Source organism: Camelina sativa, chromosome 6 (genome assembly GCF_030686135.1).
Source record: "Camelina sativa cultivar CO46 ecotype springtype chromosome 6, ASM3068613v1".
Taxonomy (NCBI): domain Eukaryota; kingdom Viridiplantae; phylum Streptophyta; class Magnoliopsida; order Brassicales; family Brassicaceae; genus Camelina; species Camelina sativa.
The window spans coordinates 22,706,393-22,730,784 of record NC_141885.1 but is presented as its reverse complement, the minus strand read 5'-3'; the positions used below and the strand labels follow the sequence as shown (position 1 = coordinate 22,730,784).

General features: G+C 35.0%; 4 protein-coding genes and 1 pseudogene across 9 annotated transcripts; all 5 read right to left on the bottom strand.

The window, feature by feature from the left end:
- Nucleotides 1-326: 326 nt before the first annotated feature.
- Nucleotides 327-1,900, bottom strand: LOC104792373 (protein SEEDLING LETHAL 1, chloroplastic). 5 transcript variants are annotated; one of them, XM_087454500.1, is made up of 3 exons: nt 772-1,851; nt 659-685; nt 327-568 (listed from the first exon to the last, which is right to left on the bottom strand). In XM_087454500.1, exons 1-2 carry the CDS (start codon nt 1,705-1,707, stop codon nt 659-661), a joined length of 963 nt encoding a protein of 320 aa, XP_087310626.1. In that variant the 5' UTR covers nt 1,708-1,851; the 3' UTR covers nt 327-568. The 5 variants fall into 5 exon arrangements, with proteins under 5 accessions (XP_087310626.1, XP_087310625.1, XP_010516807.1 ...); XM_087454499.1 differs by having other exon boundaries at nt 663-685; nt 772-1,844; XM_010518505.3 differs by lacking the exon at nt 659-685 and having other exon boundaries at nt 772-1,900.
- A 400-nt stretch (nt 1,901-2,300) lies between these two features.
- Nucleotides 2,301-4,955, bottom strand: LOC104792372 (cytokinin riboside 5'-monophosphate phosphoribohydrolase LOG2-like). The gene is made up of 7 exons (XM_019246399.2): nt 4,810-4,955; nt 4,240-4,337; nt 3,700-3,730; nt 3,395-3,494; nt 3,194-3,264; nt 2,663-2,806; nt 2,301-2,547 (listed from the first exon to the last, which is right to left on the bottom strand). Exons 1-7 carry the CDS (start codon nt 4,915-4,917, stop codon nt 2,485-2,487), a joined length of 615 nt encoding a protein of 204 aa, XP_019101944.2. The 5' UTR covers nt 4,918-4,955; the 3' UTR covers nt 2,301-2,484.
- A 1,970-nt stretch (nt 4,956-6,925) lies between these two features.
- Nucleotides 6,926-7,809, bottom strand: LOC104792371 (NDR1/HIN1-like protein 10). The gene has a single exon (XM_087454029.1). The coding sequence runs from the start codon at nt 7,759-7,761 to the stop codon at nt 7,081-7,083; it is 681 nt and encodes a 226-aa protein (XP_087310155.1). The 5' UTR covers nt 7,762-7,809; the 3' UTR covers nt 6,926-7,080.
- Nucleotides 7,810-8,799: 990 nt separating this feature from the next.
- LOC104782011 (NDR1/HIN1-like protein 12 pseudogene) lies at nt 8,800-9,714 on the bottom strand (annotated as a pseudogene).
- Nucleotides 9,715-10,943: 1,229 nt separating this feature from the next.
- Nucleotides 10,944-12,408, bottom strand: LOC104785935 (uncharacterized). Of its 2 annotated transcripts, none has more exons than XM_087452880.1 (4): nt 12,105-12,408; nt 11,837-11,947; nt 11,552-11,726; nt 10,944-11,353 (listed from the first exon to the last, which is right to left on the bottom strand). In XM_087452880.1, exons 1-4 carry the CDS (start codon nt 12,336-12,338, stop codon nt 11,184-11,186), a joined length of 690 nt encoding a protein of 229 aa, XP_087309006.1. In that variant the 5' UTR covers nt 12,339-12,408; the 3' UTR covers nt 10,944-11,183. The 2 variants fall into 2 exon arrangements, with proteins under 2 accessions (XP_087309006.1, XP_010509531.2); XM_010511229.3 differs by having other exon boundaries at nt 10,944-11,344.
- Between the last annotated feature and the right edge of the window lie 11,984 nt (nt 12,409-24,392).

Genomic DNA, 24,392 nt, shown 5'->3' with positions numbered 1-24,392 from the left:
TTCAAATTGGTTACATGAAAGGTCTCCGGGTTGGTGTTCAGGGTTGGATTTAAAGACAATGCTTATAAGTTATAGGAGAGTCAAACGTGTGAGGTATCGTTGGTAACCAAGTTGTTTGTCGCGAGCGCAATCTAAAGGGAACCCGAAACAAAACACCTAAAACAGAGAATCTGATCATAGACCAATGGCAAGTTTTAGGAACCATAAAGACTAACAAGCTCTCGATCATCAAGATTCGACCACGATTGAAATGTTAAAGACCAATCATTACTAACTGATAACGCTAACCTGTTGGCATATTCATCATCTTGACCAGTCTCTCCAAATTGTAGAACCACAAATTCTGAGCAAATCGGAACTCTAACAAGGTTTCTGATCTTACATACACTTTGATCACTCTCGGTCACAACAATACGTATAATCTTACCAAGAATCTACATTCTTATCAAGATATAATCTTACCATCTCTCTCTCTCTCTCTCTCTCTCGTGTCTCAAAACGTAGGCAGAGAGACCGGTTTCTTCATTCTTATGAGTTCTTCAGAATCATTCAATACAAAAAAATGTACCTAAAACAAAAGCAAACCCACATGAATTCTCACCAAATTCTCCAAACCCATATAGAGAAACAAAAAAGCAAGAAAACAACTCTCACTCACTTACTCTTTTCCAACGTTCCAAGTTCCCTAGGCACAAAACTCTATAAATCAAGACTCTTTTGTACAGTAACAAGGCGAGAGGTCTTCAATGGCGGAGAAGAATCACAACATACCTCCAATGTATCCCGAAACCCAGCTTCATTCGTCTTCAACATCACCGGCAACGGGAACCTCACTCCTTTCGCCGCACAAGCCTGATGCCTCGGTTTAATCCGGTTCTCCAAACTAAACGAGAAATACTGAGGAAACTCAAGTATCTCTCTCACATCTCTCCCCATCTCCACCATCAGATAATTCAACTTGGGCTCATAATTCTCAGCGATACTGTAATTAAACAGCTGCGGGAACCTCCGAAACATTGCGGCGGCGCTACGCCGAGAGAATCCTAGCTTCTCGAAGTAATCGATCCGTGGTACGAGTTTTTGCTCAACGCTACAAGAGAGCAGATACGTGTGTTTATGCGGATCTAAGATTCCGATTCTCTGGAGAAAGTAAAGCGTTGGTCTGAGCTGGTGATCGACGCTACAAGCGAGGAGACGAGGACGACGGCGTAGAGCTTGACGGAGGTCGAAGATTGAGTCGACGCCGACTTCGCGGAGGAGGAAAGTGATGACTGGGATTGTGTGCGAGTTTAACGGCGAAGTGAGAAGCTCCGGGCACATGGAGACGAGTCGGCGAAAATCTTGTAAGGTGAAGTTGATCGGTGGAGTGGTCATGTAATCGACGACGGATTTAACGGCGGAGAGAGCGGTGGAGAGGAGAGGAGGGTGACGATTTATTAGGGTTAAGAAATCGATTCCGAGTGAATCGAGGTAAATGAGTTTCTCGTGGATTGAGGATTCTAGGGTTTCGGTGGTTGTTGTTGTTGAGGTGGAGGTGAAATTGGTGAAATCTGGGGATTTGAAGAGCGAAGAAGAAGAAGAAGAAGAAGTGTTTGGTTTGAAGGAAAGTGCGGGAAATTGGTGGAAGCGGATGCGAGAAAGAGTGGGGAAACTGCGGTGAAGGGAAAGGAAAGAGGAAGAGAAGAAAGAGAGAGCTTCTTGTTGCATTGTTCAAGAGACATCTCACACCACTACATGGATGATTCGATTGACGATGAAGCTCTCTCTCTCTGGCTCTGTGAAGGTAAAAGTGATGATGATGAAAGGATAAGAGTGGAACAGTGTGAGATTTTTGAAGATTGGGATTTTGGTGAGAAAGGAAAGGAGCAAGGGGATAGCATATCCTTAACCGATCCGGTTTAAATCAAAACTTAACCGGTTTATTGCAAATCAAAATTTCGTTGGAGTTCTCTCTCTTTTCTGGTTTCCCTTCTTTTTATAAAGCCCACTGGGCCGTATAAATGCTACATCTTTTGTAACTTGATTTGTGTCACCACAAACAGAGACTAAAGCAAGTGTTGGATTTAATCTATTTCACAAATTTTTTTCCCTTCAAGTAAATCAAGTTTTTTTTTCCTCTAAACTATGCCTAACAAAACCGTTACGAATCATTCATATTTTTAGAAGCATGACATTTTTTGCTCTAACAATCACTGAAACAATGATAATAGTCGATTTTGAAAACTTATATATGAAAAACTCGTCACATCGTCAAGGATTTAGAACCAGTCTTAGCTTGCATCCAACAACGTTGAACGAGATTGTCCAAACAAAATTACACTGTTACTTTATAAAGACTTCTGTGTATGTGTTAAGACACAAAATCAAGTTTTTGAATAATCACCAAGGCGAAACGAATCTTAAAAAAAAAAAAAAAAAAAAAAGTAGACTAAAATACGAATGGACAAATCTAAGGGAATTAAGTCGCCTTCTGAAGTGAAAGCGTCAGTACGTATTATCGTCCCACACCATTTTGGACACAAAATCGTCGTGCTTTGGAACATACTCCTGCAATTACAAACATGCGGTTAACCAGTTTACTAGTCTTCTTTTGGCATTTGACACATTTAGTGTATATATAAATAGAATAATAAAAGTTTAGCGAAAGGCGTAAAAAAAAAACCTCAAGAAGTTGAAGTAATTCAGGAGCGTTCGGAGCCGAGACGATGATGCGACGTGCGGTGGATGAGACAAAGCCTTCGTCCACTGCCTTATCTATAAACGTCAATAGTGAATCGTAGAATCCATCCACGTTCAATAGTCCCACCTACATTTTTTTTTAACTTCACATTATGTACAAAGGGGTCTTCATGTATGTGTCTGTTTACATGTTTCAATCAATTTCTAATAAGCATTCAGAATTAATACGTACGTACGATATGATTCTGGAGTTCTCTTCAATTATGAATTTAGTATTAACATTATAATAAAGATTTCACAACCTTAGTTAAGACATTATTCCATGCGTATATATAACTTCAACCCACATGCGTAGATTCTATTACGAAACATGCATGACACATATAGCCGATAAAAACATACTTAACAAACATATCTCTAATTTCTTTAACTATGTTTTGTCGGATAAACGTGATTACCGGCCGAAAACTCAAAGTAATGTATTTCATGATCTACACAAATTTAATTTAATTACCGGTTTAGTGTGGATTCCAAGTTGAGACCAGGTGATAACTTCCAACAGCTCTTCAAATGTCCCATATCCACCTGTTTATTGTTTGTCAAATAACACCACATACACTAATTTATCAATCTTCATGATCATAGATATATAGACATCTTTAATATTTTTAAATACATAAATTGAAAAAGAGTATAAAGAAAGAAAAAATCAAACCAGGAAGTGCGATGAAGGCATCCGCTTGGCGACCCATTTCAGCCTTCCTTTGGTGCATAGTCGATACTGTTATAACTTCTCCGATTGATTCACCGGTTATCTAAACACAACATCATTTTATCACATATCCGTCACATATATATATATATATATATAATCATGTTTTGATTCACATATATATTTTACTAAAAACACATCATTTTTGACGACACAGAATATAATAGAATATATATTTTTGACGATCATATGACGACGGCTATATTTGTACATTTTTTAAAAAAATGTAGAGTAGATTTGTAATTTACCTCTCTTGGTGCTAGAGACTTCGGAATGATCCTGCGCATAATATCAACATCTAACGTAAATAATTATCACTTATAGATATATATTAAATCATTAATTTCGTATAGTCACCTTACTTTGTAATGGTCAAAGTTTTTTTATCCTTTCTTTATTTTCTTTCGGTTTAAGGTTCAAATTTCTTTGAAACATTAAACTTCAATTATTAGTATATGTTTAAGTAGAGCTAAAGACATGCAGCTGCCTTTTCACTCATTGGCCATAGATTTTGTCTAGATAAATAATATACAAAAGCGAATCCAGAGCATTTTTTGTTTTTTATCATATTAATTTATCAAGTATATACATATATCTCGGAGCAATCGAATTGCTATTTATGATAATGTTACCCATATGAAAGGCAGGACAGGAACATGGGAAGAACAAAAAAGAATGATGCAGTGTCGCCTTTAACGTATAGAAAAATTGAAACCTCTAAATTTATATTGTTTAATAACCTTTTAATAATAACTATGTATTTATATAGAGAAGGAGAGATAAGATACCCAAGAACATGACGACCACCATCATGAACAGCCTGAGAAATGAGACCCATTAGCCCCACGCTTCCTCCTCCATACACCAAATCGATGTTCCTCTCCACCTTTCACAATATGTGTGTTTTATTAGTGTTTTAGACAAGTACATTTTATTCTATATATATAAATTTACTAGTTATAACTTATAAGTATCATTAGGTTTTTTAATTCACAACACGAAGCATGGTGGGATTTTGTTAATTGAGGAAGTGAATTTCAAGCTTAATGTAAAGATTAAACGATAATAAAACTACACAGTGATATATGATAATTAATTATCCATTATACATCGAGCACTTAAATAATACACATGTCTCACATACCTTGATGCTTCATGTATAGTTGTATATCTCTGAAGTTATTTTTAGCTAATGGTTTAATTAATGTATTGCAAAAATGGAAAAATACTTGACATATAACTTCATACTAGTAAAAACCAAAATCTGTTTATCGTAATAGAATTCTTAATTAGTTATTTAAATAAGCATAATAAAGTGACGAATGATGTAAATAAAAGTGTGGAAAATAGAGAGAAACCAGTTGGTGGGCGAGTTGGAGAGCAGCGTCGTGATAAGTAGTTTTGTTGCCGGAACTGCTTCCGCAGAAGACACAGATCCTCCTGAATCTTGATTTTGTCTCTTCCATTATCTCTCTCCTTTTGTCTCTTTCTGTCGTTTTCCTTCCTTTTTTTTTTTGGGTTCTGTCACTTTCTAAACTTTTTATTTATAGATAGATAAATATCTATGTTTTGCACAAAAAAAAAAAAAAAAACAAAAAAACAAAAGATAGATATCTATGTGAAGAAGAAGTATACAGATTTGGTTAAGGATCCAGGTAAGGCTGGCTATAACTTATAATTGGATTCCGCAGATTGTGACAGCTTTTTTTCCTTAACGATATAGTTTAGAATGTGTATTAAACTTTTAAGATAAAAATATGAATCGGAGTCATTTTGCATACATGTCAAACCCATATTTCTTTTCTCATCATTTTTAATTTTTATTTCTTAAAATCTGCTATTTTATCTACCAAACACTTTTAGTTACGAACTATATATTCTTATAACTATGATAAATCAATTGTCATTATTACTACAAAACTTACCATGGGAAAATATATAAAAAAAAAGAAACTACATAAATAGATATTAAATACATTTTCACACGTAATTTTTTAAAATTAGAAAATTATATTGAAAGTGTAATGTTATATGCATAAAATTATGAATTACGTAGATGATATATTATTTTTAAGAAAAATAACTCACTGAATTTTATACTTATGACTTAAAATTGATATAACATTCTCTTATAAATATAATGGACTTGCATTCATTTCACGAATATAATTTTTCTTCCAGAATAAAATGAAATAAAAAGAAAATTAACTTTTATATATAAAGTTTTTGGTATATACTTTATATGCATGCCTCTATTTATTGATTTTCATAACCCACACTCAATCTGTTTTTGTTTATATAATTATTTATGCAACTGTGACATTGAGATTGCAATTTGACTCTGATCACAAGGTACGTAATCGGACAAGTGTCTCACAAGAATCCAGGATTCGATTCCGTTAAATGCCTTGTTAAGATGCTTTAATTAAAATAAATGAAGAGCTAAACCATATCTTTGATTGAAGAATCGGTCACTATGCGTATCAGATAAGCTTACTTCTTATTAGTCACCAAATCTGTAGAATCTTTTTGTATCAGATAAGTTTACTTCTTATTTAGTCAGCAAATCTATAGAATCTTTTGCTTTCATACCCTGTAGCTAAATTTTCAATGACAATAGTACACCATGGTGCGGTGCCTATAGGCCCGTTACAGACTACCTAGTACACAGGCTAATATCTTCGTTAGCCTCTACGACCTGTTAAAACTTTTAGGATCAACAATCCAAAAAAAACTGATCACCATAACAAGTATGGTTAATTGACAGCTCAAGAATCACAGAGAAATTCGAATATGGTTATACTTGATATTTACAGATATGTATCTATTGTTATGTCTAAGTTTGATTTATAAGTATTTATTAAAATGATTAGTAACCATTTTTAAGTAAGGATCGAATTCCACGTTTCAAGCTATGCCTGATGTCGAATTAGTTAAGAAGAATTTAGTGTAGGTTATCTGTGGGTGAGGTCTGGTTTAGACTGCAACCAGTTTATTGTCAGAGAGTCTGACTGATTCGGAGGTTTCGAGAAGGCTGAGAACAATTCAAAACTCTTATTGGCTTACAGGGTTCCCTGTTTCTTCTTCTACTGTATAATAAAAGCTATAGTCAGTGATCCATTTCATAGCGATTTTGTGGACAGAGTATTAGTATATATATATACCCAGACGTAGATCTTGTCACATCGACCTATTCTAACAATTTTGTGTGACTCTCTTGTTTCATATTGAATCAACTTTAAAAGATAGAGACACCCAAAACAGAGAGTACAACCAAACCAGGGAAAACAAATGTTATAAAGACTCGTCAAAGAGTCTTTTGCAGACACTTGATTATAATTTGAATTGAATTGTCTTGTCCATCTCCTTTTCACACTCTTAATTTGCAATAACTCGCGTGATTAGTAGATGTCACTGTAAAATTGAAACCGCCATATATTTTTCTGGTCAGAATGCGGACTAGTAAATATCAAATACGTAAAATAATGTTTTATTTTTATATATAAACAATAAACAAGGGAAGATGAACATATGAATACAGTAGGCTCTACATAAGGTAAGTCAAAATGTTGCGGGGAAAAAAAATAAACGAACCAATGTATGTGATGGACTAGAACAGGACTTAAGACTCAATAATCGAAGTCGCACTTAATCGGGAAAACGCTGGAGGAGGTTGTAGTTCCGTTGGAGGTACTTAAAGGAAGCCTTAGATCATCACAATTAACCTTAGGCTTAATCTTCCGAAACTTCAAGTCCCCAAGCTTAAACCTAACCCTAAGCCTGAACTTGATCTCTATATTGTAAACACCGGAGACCCTCTCCATGTTCAAAGTCCGAGACTGTCCTGCGTTAAAGATAACAAGGTTTTGGCCTTGGAATGTTGGTGTGAGAACGGTTGTGTTTTTGTGTCCTTGATAGAAAGGAGTTAACGTGATGGAACTAAACCGCTTTCCCTCGTAGTAGGCATGAGCGTCGATCCTGTCGTAGTAGACTCCGATCCTCTTGTTAGGGTTGCGGACAGGGACAGTGAGGGCTAGGTTATACCTTAAAATATTATCTTGGGAAGTGTGGTCAAAGCGGGTAAGGGACGCATCGGTCACGTGGAACTTGATGGCACGGGGACGGACGATGAGCCAGAAGATGAGAGCGGCTACACCGAGGATGACAATAAGGGATATGATGACTTTGACGAAGAAGCTGAGGAGGCAGCAGCCACAGCCGCGACCATGCCCACGTCGGTAGTAGCCTTTGGGAGCCGGTGGTGGGACAGATGGACCGTAGAAGGCACCGTTGAGAGGTTGTTCAGCCATGTTTTAGTAATTTTGTGGAGATCGAGTTGGAATGAATGGGTATATATGGCTAAAAGAGGTTGATGTAAGTCCTCTTTATATACACTTTTTCATTTATGCGTTGGTCAATTTATTTGATTAAGGTATTGTCACGCTACGCGGGATTTGGTTGAATTTTTGACCGTAGTATTAATATTATGCAATAGTAGGCTTCTGATATTGCCCCATAATTTCCAATAACGCGTATTTATATAAGATCATATATGTGATCTCTCTTCGTACGTTGGGTTCTAATTATACTTTTCTAGTTTCTAGAACCTAAATGGCCGTCTGTGTCAACATAGTTATGTCTGAGTTTTATTTTTTTCTCATTCTTTCAAAAAAGATATTAAGTAGAGGCGAGAGATTTTACATTTTCCTCTTTTGAAGTAAATGTATTTATTAGATTTTGTATTTTACATAAGAAAAATGAAATATCATGTTTTCTCCCAAAAGAAATTTTAAAATTGGAAGATTTTAATAGAAGATGCCATAAAAAATGGAAAAGAGCAAAAAAAGAAAAAAAAAATATGGGCCTATGCTCTTTTAAGTCCATCACAATTAAATTAAGACAAGCTCCTTTCTATTTCATAACGGTTACTAAATAAGAACGTTGTCTGATTGTCTCTATATAAAAAAGTTACGATGTAATATTTCGTGAGTGAATTCTAATAACTGTAACTCCCTCCCTAGTTACTTCTATTCGCATGTGATCCTTATTTTTTAACAATGTGCCTGCCGACTTCCCAATATCATTAAATAACAACATATATCTAAAACACTATAAAAAGACAAACGGAACATCTATAAAGCTGATTTAATTGTCCCCTCCATATCATTCATATATTTATTTCGAATCTGATATATTGGAAAAGTCGAAACCTTCTTATCTCCTCCAATCATTCTCCTCCTCACATTTTACTTTTGAAATTGATATCGCATATTTCAGATCTAAGTCCACTAACAAAAATACACATTCCAAAAGTTTTATGTGACATGAAAGTATAGGCGAATGGCAGATTCTAAAAATCTAACAACAACATTGTATATAACTATAGTGTCATGGACAGTATAAATTTACGAGAAGATCATACAGAAACAAAAGGGTAGACGAATTAAACGATATAGAAGCAAAAACATTATCCAAGTAGAAGAAAATAGTAAAAGCAAACTTCAAGGTTGTGTCCTTTTTCCCTAAACGTTGACACTGCACCTACTGGCCATCGTGTACTTAACGGCGGTTTCGCCGACATGAATTCCGGCGGCTTTATCAGCTAGATTCATATAAGCCTGACAACGGACATGGAGATGATACTTACCAGTGATAAGAGTTCCAACCTTCCACCTCACGCGCCCGTCGGCGCGTATAATCAACGAGACTAACCCTCTGTTCTCCTCATCGCCTAGAGCCAAGGCGTTGAAAGGAGCGATGGGGACAGCGTTGCCGTATACGAAAGGAGACCAAACGTTGTCTTCTTTATGTCCTTGGTACGTCGGAGGTATGGCCGTACGTAGTGTGATTTGCTGGCTACGGTAAGTAACGTAGACGTGAAGACGGTCGTAGTAGATTCCAATTCTGGAGTTTGGGTTACGTGAAGATATTGTGATCTGAAAGTTTGAAGTGAGGAGGTTAGGCTGAGAGAGGTTGAAGGCGTAGACGGTTGTGTCTTGGAGGATGAATCTTGGTTTTGTTGGTTGGAGGATTACCCAAACGAGAAAGATTGTTATCAAGACGATGATGATGAAGCCGATGATTGCTCCGCAGATTCGACTGCCGGCTCCTCCTCCGCCACCACCGCCGTGGCTTCCGCAATCTTTAGTCATTGGTATTATATATTTACGGGTTTGCCACTAGGCTTCGTTGGATGGATGGGAAAGATGTATGTGTGATGGAGAGAGTGAGAGCGAGACTAGCTATGTTTAATATTTATATTGGTAATTTAGAAGTGGTATAGTTTTGTGACTTTATTCACCATTTTTATTTCTTATTTACACTTAGCTTAGGCTTTTAGAAAATAATGAGTCATATAGATGCAGTGTCTTTAGGTAAGAAGTGTGATTTTTTAGTTTGATAATTAGCATTCAAAAAGTGACGTGTAGAAAAGTAGAATGTATACGGATGAATGTGTTTTTAACTTTTAACTCGAATTATATAAGAAATGTATCTTTTATCTATGGATAGAAAAAAATGTAGGGAAAGGAAGGAGTGGACATAAATTGATATTCTTAAAGTTTATGACTTTATGATATTTAACTTTTAGTGTGGCTTCATCTACCCTACCATTATTCGTGCAAGGTCCCCCCCCCCCCCCCCCCCCCCCATGACTGTATCAGCTAAGCAAACAATTGATTAATAATTGCAAGAAATTCATGTTTATGTTATGCATGAACGTAATGCTCACAACTTCCCTCTAGACCTATCCACATTGTAGGATGAGCTCTTAAAGGACGAAATTACCCTACCCAAAGAAAGGTGCTCTGATCTTTTTTCGGTGCAGAACAGAAAAGTTCATACTTATTTTTATTAACCCACCCATACATTTTCAACTATCCATTGATTGTTTTCTTGACTAATTTCTTTGTCTCTTAATTTTTTATTTACATCTTATTTGTATTATGCTTTGGAGTTAGGAAATGTTAAATTTTGTAACATTAAACAGATTAGAACATTCGATATACGGATATTATTATTGATGGCTCCAAAAACAGCAATTGAAATGTACACTCAAGCGACATATAGTGAGACCGACAAATGTTTAGACATAGGTTGCACTTGCCACTTGGATGGTTGATAATAACAAAAAAAAAAACTAATCAAATATTTTCGCATATTTGGCTATTTGGTTCTGATAACAATCTGTGTAATAGCATAGAAACTACAGAATTTTGTAATTTAGTAACTTTATTTATAGGATTCGTTACTACAATTACAATGCAGAGCAATATTAAATGTTTATTAAAATGTGTATTGTTACTGAATCAAATTGTCCATTGAAAATTATTTTGAACACTCAAAACAACTCCAAAATATTTTGGATATAGGCAAATCTTTGGCCCAATAGGCACTGAGAATGAATTGTTGGAATCAGCAGCCCAACACCATAAGATTACTACGTTTTGATGCAAGTAAGCAAGTGTATATAACAGTACGATTATATAACTAATGAAAGCAAACTTAAACATCATCAAAGTTGTCTACTTTTCGCCATTTAAGTACAATTCTGAATTTGAGACACATACTGACTGAACCAAAATCTAAAGAAAGGACATTTAGACCTTGAAATCACGCTTAGTCATCTTAAAACTTTGTCCTGATGAGTATTATTTACCTCCTAATTAATACCCAAAAGACCTCCTAATTATTACTTATTAAGGCTTATTAGTAACTACTCGAACTTGTCCCATCAAAAAGTCCAGTCCTTGGAGAAATCCATGTCTGGAGGCAAATGATAATGGCACTCATCCTTCTGTTGCTCCTCCTGCCTTGTACTCGCAGTAGTCATTACTCCTCTCCTTGCTTTGGTCAAGAACTCATTCTTATCACTTTGATTCCGTTTCCTTTGTTCTGCTTTGGCTCCAAGTAAAAAAAAACAAAAAAAAAAAAAGGTCAGAGATTTTGTCCTTTTTAGTTTTGTACCAACCAAAAACAAAGCAAAGAACCAAGTCTTAGTCTCCCACTCGAATCAAAGATATTTTCAAACTTAAAGTGAGTAAATGAAAAGCTTAGTTATGGAAACACGTAGAGAAGAAAAGTAAAAGTGAAGTCGCTTACTAGGCTTCTTCAGGGAGTTAAAAGTCTGAGTACTAGTAGTAGTTGGACGGTGAAGAGGGTGGAAAACGCCGGTTCCTACAGATTCCCTCAAAACGTTGCAGTTTCGATGAACCAAACCTCTACTGTGCAACCGTGCCTCTTGTTTCTGTAAAACCTTTGCTCTATCTTGCTGTGACTGCAACCACCACCACAACTCAAAATAAAATAAAAAAACGATGGACCGAGAGAGAAAGATAGAGGATATCATCAAAAGAAAGTGACAAAGTTTGCATTTTTATTTATTACCTCATTCTTGCGGTTGCGGATCCTTGAAAGATGAAGTTCATAAAACGATTCAAGCATGGACCTTTCTCCGTACAATCTCAGATCAGCTTTTGGACCATTAGACCTCAAACACTGAAAAAACAAAAAAAAAGCCACACCAAAACAACATCATGAAAGTTTCGAAACTGTGAAACAGAGGAAAAACTAAAACATGTGAAAATGTGAAACAGAGGAAAAAATGAAACTTGTGAAAATGTGAAACAGAGAGAGTGTGTAAAAAAGGAAGGACCTGGAGAGATGACGGTAAAGTAGGAACACGTCTGGGTTTAGGAGGAGGGAGAAGAGAGAGCGACGAGAACTGGTCAGAGAGTGTATCCACCACAACGTCGGAAACGTACGGATGATCACGGTGGTTACGGCTGAGTGAGTTGAATCCTTCGACGGACGTTCCGAACGGATGAGAACGGAACCTCAGTTCTTCCATGTAACCCGAATCAATACGAAACTTATGATTTCTCGCCATGAAAAAAAAAAATCAAAAGACTGAAGACTCTCTCTTGGAGAGAAAGCAAAAAAATAAAGCTCTGATTTTTAAAGTGGTGTGGGTTTGACGTTATATCACATTAATAAGACAAAAAAAAAAAAATTATCCATTTTTTATTTTGTTTGTTTTTTTCAGTTATCACGCGAGTGGTGACTGCGAATGTCACGTGATCCATCTCCCACGCGCCCGTTATCTCAGTCAAGCACCAAACATCCAATAATCTGATGACACGTAAAGATGATTGGTAGCTTTGAGAACCAGAACCGTTAGCGCGTGTACTAAACGCTTTGAGAAGTGGAGTGTTTTAAAATCAGTTCTGCAACCGCCGCAGACATACGCAGCCACCAATTATGATGCCTACACGTGTCAGAACTGTTACCTACTGTATTTGTAGTTTCCACTATTTATAAAGTGTGTGCTTGTGTATGTTTCCTTTACCGTGCACCTTCCTCGACTCTCTTATTACTAACAAAATGACTTTTTAGAAAGGAAACAAAAAAAAAAACACGTTTTTTGAAGGCTAAATGAAGTGTTTTTTATGTGTATGTACTAAGTGCCAACTTATCAAGACGATAGGAAAAAATGTATTTGCATTGGAAAAGTAAACTAAATAAAGATAGAAATAAATAGAGCTAGAAGATGATAAAATCTTTTTGGGTCCAAAATGGGCTCATCTTACGCTCACATTGAGACCATTATATAGGAACACAATGTAGATTGGTTGGTTCATGGATTAGTTTTTGTTTCGTGGGCTTTAAATTCTCCACCTCTAGCTCTCTCTCTATTTTCATATTCAAAATTTGTTTCATAATCTCGATCTCGATGTACTTATGACATATATCGCCAGAATGTAACTGAGTAGATGAAACTAGTTAGTTTTCTGCACCTTTTTTGAAAGGTCAAGTCAAGCTTATTGAAATCGAGAGTTCAATAACTGTAACTACTAAGCAAAATGTCTAGGAACATGATCAAACATGTTTTTTTCATGATAATTTGGTGGATCTCACCTAGGATAATCCAGCTTCCAGTTACGTAACCAGTATAGTTGGAAGAGAAAAAGCATCATCATCATTTAGGCTTCGATTAACATGACGGTTGGTGAAGTGGTGATATATCACTTATATAAGAGATTAGGTAGTAGTAGTAGATTGCAAAGAATAATTGGTGGGAATTATGAGCTAGGATTTTTAGAGGAAAAGTATTTCTAAAGTTGAAGTGCTACTTGTTTTAAAACTGCTATAGTGTATGTTCATATTTGGTAAAGGCGTAAAGCTGATATGTTGTTATTTGTCTTTTCAGACATGTGGTTTTTCTTTACCTTCACTACATAGCTAGCCGGCAAAATGTACTTCTTTCCTACCAATGCTATATGTACACATCTAGCCTTGGGGTTGCGACATAACATTCTTTTTAAACCTAACCATAAATTACATTTATATTATGTGAAATTCTACGTTTATAACCTTTTTTGAGAGTCAGATACTACTTTGGATGGTGAACCTTTTTTTTGTTTCTAAAAGTTTCATGAAACCGAATACAGTTAATTCATCTTAAAGACATATTTAATTACTGTTATGCATGCACAGTGTTTAATTAGTATTACGCATGCATGCAATCTTTTACTTGATTACTAGTTATGGTTATTCACTCAAACTTCTTCTTTGTCCAGTAATGTGGAAATATCGCAAATGAATGAGTTTAAACCAAAAAAAGAAGCTCAGTTCCAGAATAGCCCAATAAAGCCCAATGTATCAGCACAAATTATCTTTGAACTGTGAACCTGGCTTTTCGGGGGATAGGGTAAGTCTAAAATGTTTTAAAAGATAAATTTATATCTGATATTTTCTCGTCAGATGTGAGGTAATATGACATCCATATCATTTATTTCTAATGTGTTGGAGCAAGTCCAAAACATATTTACACTTTTGTTGGACACATCTTTTCTATATACTGCTTGTTTCGCCTAAAAGACACGACTAGAGATCCGATAATGTAACATGTCAATATAAACGGTATATACAAAGGGGAAAAAAAAAACCAAGTCTTAGGTAAAGCGCAAAATTCTCTTTTGACAGAGCAAACTTCCAAGCAAAATTCTTTTTTTTGGCACAATACATTAGAATTTATGATTCGTACGACATGTAAACTTTTCTCAGGAACTGACTTAAAGAAGTTTGACTTTTTTACAGATTATGAATATTGGAAGCACAAGTTACATCAATATGAATACAACTCTAGTTTCATCTATATATATATATATATATATATATAGTCTCTTTTTTTTAGTACATGCTACTCACTTTCTCATGACACATGTTGTTTTCTATGAACCTTAATCTCAATCAACTGAAAAGATAGAAGAAAAGGATAATTAAAAATATATATATATATATATATATCATATGTTCATTGCAATTGATATTGCATTCTATTTTAATGTGAATTTAGTAAAAAATGAAAAACAAAAGAAATAAAGAGAGACATGTAGGATACCACACTATGGTGTAGCAATGTGAAAGTTGGAATCTCATTATTGAACAAGAATAAAAAAAAGCTTACAACTTGCTCTTCAAAAAAGTTATTGCTAAAGGCCCCATATCCCTACTATTCCCATTCATGTTTTCATTTTCTAGTTTTCTTACTTTAAATTATTATCCTCTATATTAAAGAACATCATCACATTTTTTTTTTTGTTACAATTGGAACTACTCATATATAATATTTTTTTTTTGTTATGAGATGATGGCAAGATCACGCCTATACCCGCTTTACTCTTCAAAGATAAATTCGGTAAAACCCCATATTCCTCATGGGATCGAAGCATTGCTTCCTAAATGGATTCTTCTCTATCGTGATTATATTTATCCCACTTAAAGATATAGTAGAACCAATCCTAAGTCTGTATGAGAATAATCTAAGACTCGGGATCGCACATTAGATATCTAAAAAGTTGGTTCCATATGTTTTATATTTTGTTTTAAAGGAGTAATTTTAAGGAGTTTCAAATATGGAATTTGGCATTTTGCGTAGGAACTCTAGGATGGGGGGCTCTGCATTAAGTAATTTCACTGCTTCGATATATATAGCATTATTCATGTATACGCATGAAAAACGCTATGATTACTACACATTTTTCTCTCTACGAAATCTGTTTATTTTAGAAATATCAGATAAGTTGTCTTTTGTGATCAGTAGATATACTATTATTTATTGAGTTCTCTTTTCTCCTTCTAATGATTATAAAAAGTTCAGTTTCAATATCTCATAGCTTTATGAATTTAAGTATTATTTTGAAGTGTTGTGCTCGACAAAATGAAACACAACAAAAGATTGACATGAGGGTTATGTATAACAATGATTCTGATAGTGAATTGAATATTCATATTTTATATGTAGTTATGTACACACACAGACACATGCAATCATACACCTATATATATATATATATATATACACAGACATGCAGTTATACACACATATATATACGGCTTTATTAGGGACCCAATATCTCTTCAATCCCTATAGAACCAGATTCCATGCTTCATTCTGTGTTATAACTTATAACTAACTTCATTCTTTGTTATAACTTATAACTAAAATTTGTGGTCTAAGAATTGTATATCTATTACAAAATAAACAAACAAGAACGATCTAACTTTCACTTCTTACCAAATGTATGTATTTACTAAATATATGAATTTTTGTGATTATAAAAGTCAATAACATAGACCTTTATACTTCTTCTATTTCATAATATAAAATGTTCACATAGATTAAAAAATGACTACATTAAAAAAGTTATCCAATCGTAAACAAGAATGCATAATATAAATTATGAAATTAATCTAATAATTGCATACAAACTTAAAAACATCATATGTTATGAAAAGTATTTCCCACATTTCTATGCATGTTTTGTGTTTTCTAAGAACAACCGTTTTTCTTATACTAAAACGTAAGACGTACACACCATCTGTTTTATTTAAAGTGATATTTAATATTTCTGTATGCAAATTTAGAAATCACTAGAATTTTATTTAATATACCTCTTTTAAATAAAACATCACCAAATAATTAAAATGAACTCAACCAATAAAAAAACATATTGCAATGTATAATTGGTAAAAAAACACTTACAGAAATTTAATTTCTGCATAAAAAGTTAAACATATCACTTAAATGAAACAAAAAAAAGCTCTAAATTAACATCACTTGAAATGATACAGAGGGAGTATCAACATACACATCATACAACTCCATAACCATTCTCACCTATATGAATAATATTAGTTGTTATATTTTCAATATATCCATAATATAAATAATATAAGACATTTTATAGTGCTTCTGTTTCTTGCTAATCTGTTTTAGAATTTTTTAAAAATATTAAAATGTTGATTATAAACGTATTATTTTTTGTGTGTTTACAACTGTTTTTAACTCTAAACTAATAATATTCAGTCATTTATCTTAAAGTTTACAATTCATCATAAATAACTAATAACAAATGCATAATTTATTTTTTTAAGTATAATTTTAAAATATATTTTTTTTCTTTCTAAAATTTGGATTAGTAAAGAGCAGAATAAACATATGATAATGATAAAAACGTAAAAATTAATATCAGAAATGAAACTGGAGTTAGGCAATTATTGTGGTGTGTAGCCTTTTTGAGTCTTGACCTATTTATTGAAGGGCCAATGCTAGCCTTGTCTTTCACCCAAATTTCTGTATCATTGAATAAAATGCTGTCCCTACGAAACTAGTATGATGTTTTTTAAGAAAATTTATAAACTTTCGCAAGCATATACTCAACTATTAAAATATGAAAGTTCATTCGTTCATGACTCTATTTTTAACAGCTTATGAGTATCAATAAATCAACATCATACACTATGACAATAAACCGACTTGCACACACTTTTTTCGTAGCCGCGCGCTACCAAGGAAGCGATATGAATCTGTACTCTGTAGTAAGCAACCATAAGTAACAAGAGCTATAATTTTATATATTCCGATCCAGGAATCTTGTACCGAGTAATTTGTTGTTACTTATGGTTGCTTACTACAGAGTGCCAAACTTAAGGTTGCTATAATCTTGTGTCCTAGTAAGTGCCAAACTTAATTTACGGGAATTGTTTAATTTGAGGAATAGTTTTATTGTCGTCGTTCCAAGTAAAATATTGAAAGAAAAAAAAACTTTACGAAAATATGACTCACGACTTTCAAATAGGATACTATTTTATCTTATCCTATTTTATCTTATAGGGTTAGATATACGAGCGGTCCTAACACTATTTCAAAAAGGTTTTTTTTTTTTTTTTTTTTTTTTTTTTTTTGACATTTTCAAAGAACTACTATTATTTACAGTCACTTTCAAATCATGAATAACCTAGGCAATTTCTTTTTCTTTAACTTTCATACATTACCCCGATGCAGGTAGGCCTCGTAAAATTGATTGGATTGCATTAAAATCGAAGTCAATAATCAAAAGCCATGCTTTGCCCACCCTTTGACCACACAATTATACAAATGTGATCATATCTCTTTGTTTCTTTTTGCTTTTGAACCAAAGCCTCATTACAATTTACCATATATATAGCCGCCGAAATAATCACCACTGGCTCTTCATATATAATATAGCCCTTCCACTTTGTAACAACATATAAGCTCATAGAGATATCATATACATATAGGTGTAGGACAGTCACAGAGTATTGCCTTTTCAATGTTACACACCTAGATAAATTTAATCACGCGTCACACATCTTCAATATAAATCCATTGGAAATTTCGTTATATTTGATTTGGTTTTCTTGTAGTGATATATAATATAGCGCTCAAAACTATTGCTATAATTTCACTAGATGATCACTGCTTTTGTATATATATATATATTTGTTCATAAGAACTTTAAAACAATACCATTGTTATTACATACATTATACTATATAAACTACAAGAAAACACGCGCTTTGTGACGGAAATCTGCGACGGCCAAATGCCCTCGCAAATTTGCGACGAATTTGCGGGTCATTTGCTATGAAGACGAGGACCCTCGCAAATCCCTCGCAAATTTCGAGGGAAATATCCCTCGAACATCACTCGCAAATTTGCGAGGGAGTTGTGAGTCATTTGCGAGGAAACAGCTGTCCTTCGCAAATCTATCGCAGAATTGCGATGAATTTGCGAGTAATATAATCCGTAGCAAATTTGCGAGGAAGTAACGACAGATTTGTGAGGTCATTATGGGTTTAGGGTTTAGGGTTTAGGGTTTAGGGTTTGAGCTTAGGGTTTGAATTTTAGGTTTAATTCTGAAGTGAAGTTCTCAATAAACATCAAGAGACAAAAAAAATATTTGAGATGAATCAACATGTGTAAAGAAAACACATAAGATAAATAAATCAAGATGTGATTTACTTTTATTATGAACATAGATATGACCAAGTGTTAAAGTGTTTTGATCAACAATTGCAATGTAGAATCCATAGTCCAGTAATCACAAATTGTAATCACCAACTATATGAACTATGAACTTTCCAAAACATAGGAAAAACATGAAATTAATAGAGATTGTATCATTAAGAAAATAAAGTTGATGCAAAAGAATATATACACTTGCGAGGGATTCGCGATGAATGTGCGAGGAGACCCGCAAAACCCTCGCAAATCACTCGCAATTTGCAAGGGATGTGCAATACACTATAGCTTATTCCTCGCTAAAGCCTCACAGTTCCCTCACAATTTGATCTTTTTACATGCAAATTAAAGAAGAGCATTACTAAACAACATTGCATCCAAAGCATAGGAAAATCTGAACTTAGTAAACTAATTTTATCTACTTTAATTTGAACCTACTTTAGTAACCAACATTTGATCTTTTACATGCAAATATGAACCTACTTTAATTTTATCTACACATAGCAAACTATTTGTATATAATAATATTGGATTAGCAAACTAATAATATTGGATTAATAATTTTCAAAGCATAGGAAAACTTTCTTTAGCTTTTGATTGAGTACATTTTAATGAGGATGATCTTGGTATATAAAATGAATTTGATTATTAAGGTGCGAGGGATTTGCGACGGATTTCTTACTGGGCCTTGCAGATCCATCGCTAATCCCTCGCAAAGTTGGTGTATTTAATTGGTCAGTTTGTCGGTTGTTGAATCTTTTTTGCGAGGGATGTGCGATGGAACCACGCTAATCCCTCGCAAAGTTGGTGTATTTTGATTGGTCAGTTTATCGGTTGTTGCATCTTTTTTGCGAGGGATGTGCGATGGAGACACGCTAATCCCTAGCAAAGTTGGTGAATTTTGATTGGTCAGTTTGTCGGTTGTTGCATCTTTTTTGCGAGGGATGTGCGATGGAGCCACGCTAATCCCTCGCAAAGTTGGTGTATTTTGATTGGTCAGTTTGTCGGTTCCTAGTTATTCTGTCGCAATATCTGTGAGGGAGTTACGAGGGCACAAAATATTTATATATACCATCGAGCTCTGGTTTGAGCGAAGCTCAAACTCATTCACCTAAACCCTAATTTCTCTTCTTCATCCTCTCAACCCCTAATCTCTCTTTCTTCTTCGTCTTCTCTGACAAACCTGAGCCGCTCTTCTTCGTCTTCTCCAGCAAACCGTAGTCGCTCTTCTTCGTCTTCTCCGGCAAACTGTAGCCGTCTCCGTCAAACCCTTCTCTTCTTCGTCTCCGGCAAACCCTTCGTCTTCTGCGTCGAACCTTCGTCTTCTGCGTCGAACCTTCGTCTTCTGCGTCGAACCTTCGTCTTCTGCGTCGAACCTTCGTCTTCTGCGTCGAACCTTCGTCTTCTCCGTCAAGGTATTAACTCTAATATTTCTTCGTCTTTGTTTCTATCCACCTCGTCAAACCCGAATCTCTTCAATAAACCCTAATCTCTTCAATTAACCCTAATTTAATCTATTAACCATAATTTCAATCTATTTACCCTAATTTCAATCTATTAACCCTAATTTCATCTATGAACCCTAATTTCATATATTAACCGTAATTGCATCTATTAATCCTAATTTAATCTTTTAACCCTAATTGTTTCTAATTTCTCTTAGATCTGATTAAATTGATTTTAATTTTCTTATAGATGTTTAATGGCAACGATTACACAAGGTTCATGTCTGATCAAGGTGTACCTGCTCCCACCGGTTCTAACCGTGCATGGACTCCAACCGGTTCTAATTCTCGCCGTTCAACCTCGCAACCACTACCTCACACACCGTCTTATTATACTCCTTCTCCTTCACCCTCTAATGTTAATCAAGAGGAGTCTCCACCCGCTCGTTCGTCTTCTACAGGAGCTTCTACACGTCTTAACAATCTTACCCTCGATGAGTTACTCGATAGTCCTCGGCGTGGAGGTTTACCGAAGCTAGACCCGCGTCGACCTTCATGAAACTTTCTGGTAAAAGTTTCATGAACCTTGTGTAACCATTGAATAGGAATCATAGGGACATCTTGAATCCGAATCATTCACTCCTTTCATGTTGTAATTTGTTTGAAGGTTTGACCAAGATCCCTCTGTTGCTTCTACTGTACGAAGCATCTTTGAAAGAGATTTCAAAGAGCCTCATGCCAATTGGACACAGACGCCGACTAAAGTGGTAGACCGTTGGTATGAATGTTTTGCGGTAAGTCTAATCTGTCTGCAATCACACAATATGTTTTGTTTGTCATTTTTAAACATATACTAATTTACTTTTTTTTTTGGAAGCAACTATACAATTGGGACCGGTCCATCAATGATAGAGTTAGGAAGGAGTTTGAAGACAAGCTTAAGGATAGGCTGTGTGATCAAGTGTCTAGGTGGAAGTTAAAGTGGAAACTCAAAGGTGATAAGGCAAAGCCACGGTGGATTGATCCTCAGGTATGGAGTGGTCTTGTTAAATATTGGCTTGATCCCAAATCAGAAGTCAAGAGTTCCAACAGCCAGAATGCTCGATATCATGATCATGATGGCACCGACATATATAAGCACCGATCAGGCCAAACCTCTTTTAAAGCCAGTGCTCGAAATTATGTAAGTGTTTAATCATCTCTCTTTTTCTCATTTTCATCTCTCTTTTTCATATTAACTAATCATCTCTCTGTTTCTCTTTTTCAGTCTGAGCTAACTGGTGAGTTAACTCCTGATTTTGTACGCATCCTAGATGAGACTCATCGAAAACCTGATGGGTCTTTTACGGATGGAAAGTCAAAGTCTCTGTTTAAGAGTTGGAATCTGATCCTTGTACGGGGGAGAATGGAGAGAGCACTGCTTCTGGTGGGGTGCCAATTCATATCAAAAATAAAATTTACACATCGGTAAGTTGTCTGTTTTATATACTTTGAATGTCTTTGTTTTTGTTTGAGTTTTGTGTTTGTCTTTCTTTGAAGTTCATTTGTGTTTTATTGTTTTGTTGGTAGTTTGTTCCAAAGAAGAAAAACAGGATCTATGAGGTTGGTTCTTTGCAGTTTGAAGCATCCTCTAGCAGTAGTGGTCCACCACCGTCGTCTTCTCCGGCTAATGATCCGGTTCTTTTAGCTCAGAAGCTAGCTGCAGCTGAAGAATGCATTCAAACTCAGGCGACTCAAATCCAACAAAGTGCAGAGAGGATGCAAAGCTTTGATATATACTTCGAGTATCTCGTTGAAAAGGATCCGGAATTTGCTGCTAGGTTACGAAACCCGACAACAACCAACCCAGACGCCGGAGAAGGGCGCAACACCGATGATACGGTTAACGCCGGTAGTGGAACCAGAACCAGAAACATCACCTCTCTCTCTGAAACTTTTTAAACTCTTCCTTGTAATGTATTGTTTTTTTGAAGACAATATAAGTTTAATTTCAGTTGGAATTTATATTTTGGGATTTTATTAAGACATTTTATTTTATTCACAGTTGTGAATTGAATTTAAAATTTCATTTAATTTCAATTTAATCTCAATTCTATTCCCAATTCAAATTTAATTTAATTTCAATTCAATTCTATTATCAATTTCAATTCAATTCAATTTGCGATGAATTCAGTTTTTCGCAAATTGCTTCAGAGTTGCGAGTCAATATGTTTCTCGCAAATTGCTTCACAGTTGCGAGTGAATTGGTTTCTCGCAAATTGCTAGTGATTTGCGAGAAAATATTTACTCGCAAATTGCAAGGCATTTGCGAGAGACAGAAGTTCCTCGCAAAATTTGCGAGAGATTTACGATGTTTGAAATTTGCGAGATGCGATTTGCGAGGGATCGTAGTATTTCGCAAATCCCTTGAGACTGTTGATTTGCGAGGGATTTGCGATGATTTATTCCGTCGCAAATCGCGTGTTTTCTTGTAGTGATATTTTTAAATGTTTCTTTTTAAGAATAGAATTTCAAAATATACAATATGTGAATTTGAGTAACAACATATACAATATTAGAAACAACTGACAAAATAAAAGCAAAATATAAGGAAAACATAAGAATATTGGCAAAAATAAATAGGAAATCTATATGAACTTACTGTTATTATATCAAAGCTGTACCAAAACAAAAATTGGAAGATCTCTCATGACCTAAAATATCCAACCACTCTTGTTGGGTTAATATTTATCAAAAAAAATATATATACTAATATAAACAATTGTGGTTCGCGGATAGACCTACCAGTATATTAAATCTTAAATGCAGTATCTAATAAATCTGGAGAGGTAGCTACTTGCTCGTACACCCTCAAAGCTCCTCCATCTCTATGATTGGGGTTTTCTTCCACAACATTATATCAGCATGGTTCATGTGACATTGAGGTGTCTCATACTAATTGGTCACCTGATTATAGCAAATTTGGACTGTTCCTGTAATGTTTTAATAGTCCACTGGCTCTTTGGTCGGGTTATGGGCTTTCCCTCAAATATTGCATGTTTTTAGTAAACGCACGTATTATGATGTTAGGCACACTTTTGTGAAAAGTTTTTTTTTTCTTTTCTCACAATCTGTTTAAAAAAACTTATCTTCATCATAACTAATGCAAGATAAAAAAAAAAAAAAAGGGGGGGGGGGGGGGGGGGTTATTAATACAAAGCTTATTGTGTTTTCTTTTTTTCTTTTGTCTTGGTACTGTGATGTCACAGTGAGCACTCTATGTTCTTTTGTCCTCTTTAAAACTGCGTAGGCCTTACGTCACGCGCCACTTCCCTCTCCTAACACGGCAGCTTTAAGAAAAGAAAAAAAAATACAACAATATTCCACGCGCATGTGTCGGGGTCGAACGTAAGCCTTCGGATCAAAAAAAAAACAAAAACCAAACCAACGGTGCGTGAAGAGTAAAAGGTTAGAAGCGTAAATCGAAAATAAGGTAGGACCAAGTGATCTTGGAACCATTGGTTAAGAAAAAATGCGGGACAAAGGTCGAATGGTACTACGAATTGACACGTAGAAAAACTAAACCGACAAAGACAAAAAGTCGGAGATACACGCATATCTCTGGCATTTAAAAAAGGACCAAACCCGATCGCCTAATCAATGTTTTATTAAAACTATTATCGTGACTAATTTATTATTATGTTTTTTTCTGAAGAAGATGGAGAAAACAAAGATAGAAGGAAGGATTATATAATTGGAGTTGCTAGGAGGAGTAAATGGGAGAAAAATAAATGTATAAAGGTGAGAAAGAGAGTCGTGGAAAATTGTAACAATTATAGGATTGGCTGCTTTCTTGACTTAAGAGGGGGACACATGGGGTCCTGCTATTTGTGGAACTACACGGCCCCTATAAAAGAGGATTTTTTTTCTTCTTCTCTGTGTGTGTGTGATTGGGATGTGGGGTTCACAGCTCGAAGACGAATCTTCTTCGTTTTATAAAAAATATAAAAAATAAAAATTGAAGAAAGTGTTTTGGAAATATTAGGGAGGAGAAAGAGCCAACACGAGTGGGGTCTAATGTAACACTGTACACGCGTCAACTCCACAGTTTCTATCTTTCTTCTCTCTTTGTTTTTGAAGTTTCATTAGAAGAGGGGGATAAGTTTTCGTACGTACGTAGGAACAAAAA